Genomic DNA, 5,012 nt, shown 5'->3' on the forward strand with positions numbered 1-5,012 from the left:
AGAGAGACGTAAGATCGTTGGGAGTAAAGCGAAGAGGCAAGAAGGGTAAAGAAGAAAAAGGAAGAGTTTAATAATCACGACGCCCCGTTGGAGAAAGCGTACGGCGGGAGAGTGGAAATGGAGAGGAGAGGAGACGAAGAGGAGGAATCGGCAGCGGCGTCGTAAGATGTTTTCTGCGCGCCGATCGCGCGGTGGTTTCCACGGTAGAGAAGGGAGATCGCGCGAGAGGCCGAAGCCGACATGACCGAGCGAGCGGACGCCGAGAGAGCCGTGGCGGTGGTGCGAGTCGCACACGGCGAGAAGAACGCCGCGGAGGGGTGTATTGATCCACCGGCTGCGCGTTCTCGCCGGCGTCGTGCCCCACAACGGGCGAACTCCCGCTCGCCCCCTCCCCTCTTCCCCCCTCCCCGCGCCACCCTCGTCACGCCACTCCCAACCCCAAACGACTCGCTCGTTTCACTTCGACCCTCCTGGCTCTTTCTCCTCTCTTCTCTCGCTCGCCCGGACCTTCCGCTCCATCCTCGCCGCGCTCTCTATCCCGCTCCCAACCCCTTGCATGACTATCCGTCCCGCCGCCCTACACCCCCGCGCGCGTCCTTCATCGCGCGCATGTCGACCATGCTGCTCGCGGCGATATATCCGAACCGGGCTAACGCGCAACCCCCGTGGCTTCTCCACCGTTCGTCCCGCTGCTACACGGCGCACCCCGTCGTCCCGTTCACTCGCCACTCTCGCCTCTCCCGTCCGCCTCTCCCTTTACCCTCTCCTCCGCGCGCCCACCGTACGGCCGCAACGCCGCCGGTGCTGGCGGTGAATGTACGACGCGTTACGACGCTGGATCCTGAGGGAAAAGGCATCGCGACGGCACGGTATATCTCCGGTTAGATATACGGTAGACGACGGAACGACCATAGTTTCTCTTAGTTTCGTACGTATCTCTCGAGTCACATGCGAGAGAGACGGGGGGGGGGGAGGGATTATACCGCTCGTAAGCGAGATATTGGTTTGTTACCCCCGCGATATATGAGATACCTCTCTGACCGAGAGGGAGGAACATATCCGACGCGCGTAAAACGCGCGCGGAATATCCGCGAGCCGCGTCTTACTTTGCGGCGGCGAATCCTCGATGCGACACTCATCGTTGCCACGACGTGGACGAAGGACAAAAGCCGTTCGAAAATTCCTCCACCGCGACGGATCAAGATGTTTCTTTCTAGACTTTGCGCGAGAATGAAATTGCGAATGCGAAATTGAGACCGAGATGGAACGATCTCGTGACTTATTAGTCGACCGAAAAGTCTCGAAGTAAAACACAGGCGTTTTAAATGCGATAAATACGGTGTTTGTGAAACGCAGCCGTAACATGAATTATTTAGCGACGCCAAATATAAACGAACGTAGGCAAGACAACGATAGGCGATAAATCGATATAATTGTAAAAATAATTAATCGGGATTAGGGTATAATGGTATCGCTGTCAGAACTGATCTCGTTTGGAAATACGCACGAGTGACGGGTTACGTGTCACTTATTTATACTGCTTTTAATTAATTGCTTTAACTGAATATTCTATATCGAGCGTAATAATTAATCAGATATTGGCGCTTATCCGTGTCTCCAAGTATTAAATGCAAATAGTTCTCGATAGCAACAACGACCGGTCGGAGATTTATGGATATTGTGAGAGGTGGGACGGACTGATATATTGTTTTTCTTTTCTCACGAGATTATCGATTATTCCGCAGCTTGGGCGAAATGGAAGCACCATTGAGTGACTTATTTTGCAAAAAATAAATTTTATGAAAAATATGAAAATTGACTGCTAAAAATGTGCATTCGCAAGCGACTTACCTTCAGAGAACGAGGATTTCGCAAATCAATAAATCTCGGTTTGGACGGAATTTCGAATCTCTGATAATCGGTCAGCCTAAAAGACGACAATATTATTTATTTATCTGAAAAACTATATCTTTTTCACGTGTATAGTTTTTGCGATCTACGTAAATTCTGACGAATGCGAAAAAATTGCTAACGCGCGGAAACGCTAAACGAGAAACGTTATCGTTCCCTTTTTACTCTTTAGTCCCTCGATAAAAACGCTCGCATATTTTTTTTAACGGACGGGCGATCGCCTGACATTACACGGCATAAGTAAAAGTTTCTCGTAAGTGGACGTAAAACGTGGCAGTGCCAAGGTCGTTAGCTCTCGGCAGACATAGTGACCTTAACACATCGGGCGTTATACATAGAATGTAGATTGCTTACAGGAATAGACGGGCCGCGCTATTTTCCGTCCAAGTTCCAGGTTTGCTGACGCGATCGTTTTGCGAAATGATATATTATTTTTACATCTTGTCGCACGCGCGAGAGAGAGTATGCGTTTCATTCTACGGAAGAGCGTAGAACCCGCTTACTTACTGAACGTCAATCGTGGTAACGAACAATCTATGGTAGATCATCAAGGGTAGGGCGAGCAGCACGCAAGTTTGCACGCAGACGAGCGGTATCAACTGAAACCAAAAAAAAATATATATACGGGCACGAACTCTTAATAAAACTGTCGATACTCGCGAGATGTTTATCGCCATCCGCATGAACGCTTTTCCGGAACGGAAATGGCTGCAGAATGTGATAAGTAGAAATCTGTCACAGCTGTTACATAACAGGATGCATAATTTCATTCGCTCACGCGTGGCACACGTTTGCTCGTATCGAATTATTAATGCAAGCAAATGCTTTTAAGTGATCAAAAATGCAAATCCTCGTTTATATTGCAAAATGGAAAAAAATATATACGTATAAAATTTTCAAGCTTCGCTGTACGAATTAGATTAGTGCGTTTTATAATAAATGAAACTTTCGCGAGATCGTGATGTCTTTGATTTCACATGTAGATCGCGAGCACGAGCCGGAATGACACGTGGACATTCGCTTTGGCCGCAAGTGGTCTAACCGATCGATTTATCTTTGATTGTTCGCAGCGCCGGCATGGAGGCGACAAACGGCGCGATCGAGCACGACTTCCACAGCACGTTGGTGCCGATAAACGGTAGCCATTCGGGCAGCTCCGGCAGGAGTACGCCGAACGGCGGCGACCCGGCGCCGGGCAAACTCTTCGTGGGCGGTCTCTCCTGGCAGACCAGCAGCGAGAAGCTGCGAGAATATTTCAACATGTTCGGCACCGTCACCGACGTTCTCATCATGAAGGATCCGATGACGCAGGTCGGTCCACCTGAGCATAACTCACAACTTGCTCACTCGATCAATTACGGTTATTATTTATTATAATGCGAGGCTGCTCTCATGTGTGTCATTTAATTCACCGATTGCCAAATCCACCTGTACCTGTATCACACGTATTTTTATCGTATGTTTCGATAATGTTTCAAAGTTAAACCCTTCTAATTTTTTTTTTTATTAATATATTTATTTCGGAATTTATTCGTTTTTAAATGCCTCGGACGTGTACGATTTGTACACGAGACTAATACTCATGGATATTTTCTATTTCGATGCTGAAAATAGAAACGTTGCCATCGTATTGATTAAACTTGAATTATTTAATTTACGATGAGAACAGCTTCGTTATATTGCCCACGCGTTTCCAAATCGCGTTCATGCCGCGTCAGTTTGTTTGCCGGTAACGGTTTTCGGCCCGACCCCGAAACCCTCGTGCATCGCGTGGGGTCGGCCGCGAGGATGCCGCGAGAAAAAGGAGTTTACCTCGACAGGATTCGATGCACCAAGCAATCTCTCCTTCCACTTTTGCACGAAACTATATACCGTAGTAGACCGTAGTAGATGAAAAGTTGTACTAATCGGTGTAATTAATTGCTGATAAAGTATCAAGAGAAGTAGATTGTATTAGGTATTATTAATCGCATTAATCGCATTATATTACAAGAAGGTGGGAGAGGCAGCAGTTTTTGTATTTTTTTTTTTTTTTTTTTTTTTTATTTCTTTTGTGCGGATTTTTGCAGGCGGTAAATGTCGAATGCGGGTGTAATATCGGAGATTTCGCGAACGAGAGTGGGTGGGGACAGACGTAAGACGTATACATATATATCAGTAGCTCCTTAACGTTCGTAATGGATTTGAGTCTTATTCGCAGTCTTTGTTTCACGTAACATTAGAATGTTTGTCTTAAACATTGGCTTGGACAGTCTTGCATGCAAATGGTAGTTTGGTAGCACTAGTTAACCGTTTATAACAAAAATTACGAGAGATCATCAACGACAGGATTATCAGAAAGATTAGAATAATTTTGCAATCACAAAGCGTTCTTCTTATGATCGGAGCTACGTACCCGCTACGTTAGGAGAAAACGAACGAATCAGTTTTGGTGACCATTCGAATAAGTTAGAAGGGAACGAATGTACAGTAAACTCGCAGAAAATTATGCGATATTTTTCTTGTAGTAACGGACAAATTATCAATTTTGTTCTAACGCGTTTAGTCGTAAAAAATTCTCATGATCATGAAAATTAGTCCCAAACATCTATAGCGGTCTTGCGATAACCAAGCGAAGGCGAATAAACACGGTATCCCTCGAGCAAAATCAATCGGATGTCGGAGCGTTTGATCGTGAGAGCGAGAAACAGTCGCAACAAAAGAGGGAGGCACGCAATAGACGGTCCTTGTGCATCGTGCCGGTTCTCGGCTTGTTCGGTTACAGCGTAGCCGCGGTTTCGGCTTCATCACGTTCGCCGAGCCCGGCAGCGTCGACAAAGTCCTCAAGTGTCCCATCCACACCCTGGATGGCAAGAAGATCGATCCGAAGCACGCGACGCCGAAGAATCGCGCGAAACAGGCCAATCGCACCAAGAAGATCTTCGTGGGCGGTGTCAGTCAGGACACGAGCAGCGACGAGGTCAAGGCCTACTTCAATCAATTCGGTAAGGTGGAGGAGACGGTGATGCTGATGGATCAACAAACGAAACGCCATCGCGGCTTCGGCTTCGTCACCTTCGAGAACGAGGACGTGGTGGACCGCGTATGCGAGATACACTTCC

At 47.3% G+C, this 5,012-nt stretch overlaps 1 protein-coding gene across 1 annotated transcript in view; it reads left to right on the forward strand.

Moving 5' to 3' along the window:
* The window catches only part of msi (RNA-binding protein musashi), a gene marked incomplete at its 3' end in the record, with an annotated part of 61,171 nt that extends 56,160 nt beyond the window's left edge, over positions 1–5,011 (forward strand). Inside the window, exons 4-5 of the mRNA XM_089081047.1 lie at positions 2,982–3,222; positions 4,676–5,011. Coding sequence (XP_088937173.1) covers positions 2,982–3,222; positions 4,676–5,011 — 577 coding nt within the window. The remainder of the gene's footprint in view (positions 1–2,981; positions 3,223–4,675) is intronic.
* Position 5,012: the final 1 nt, after the last annotated feature.

Source organism: Pogonomyrmex barbatus, unplaced genomic scaffold (assembly GCF_055798465.1).
Source record: "Pogonomyrmex barbatus isolate J1 unplaced genomic scaffold, ASM5579846v1 scaffold1, whole genome shotgun sequence".
NCBI lineage: Eukaryota > Metazoa > Arthropoda > Insecta > Hymenoptera > Formicidae > Pogonomyrmex > Pogonomyrmex barbatus.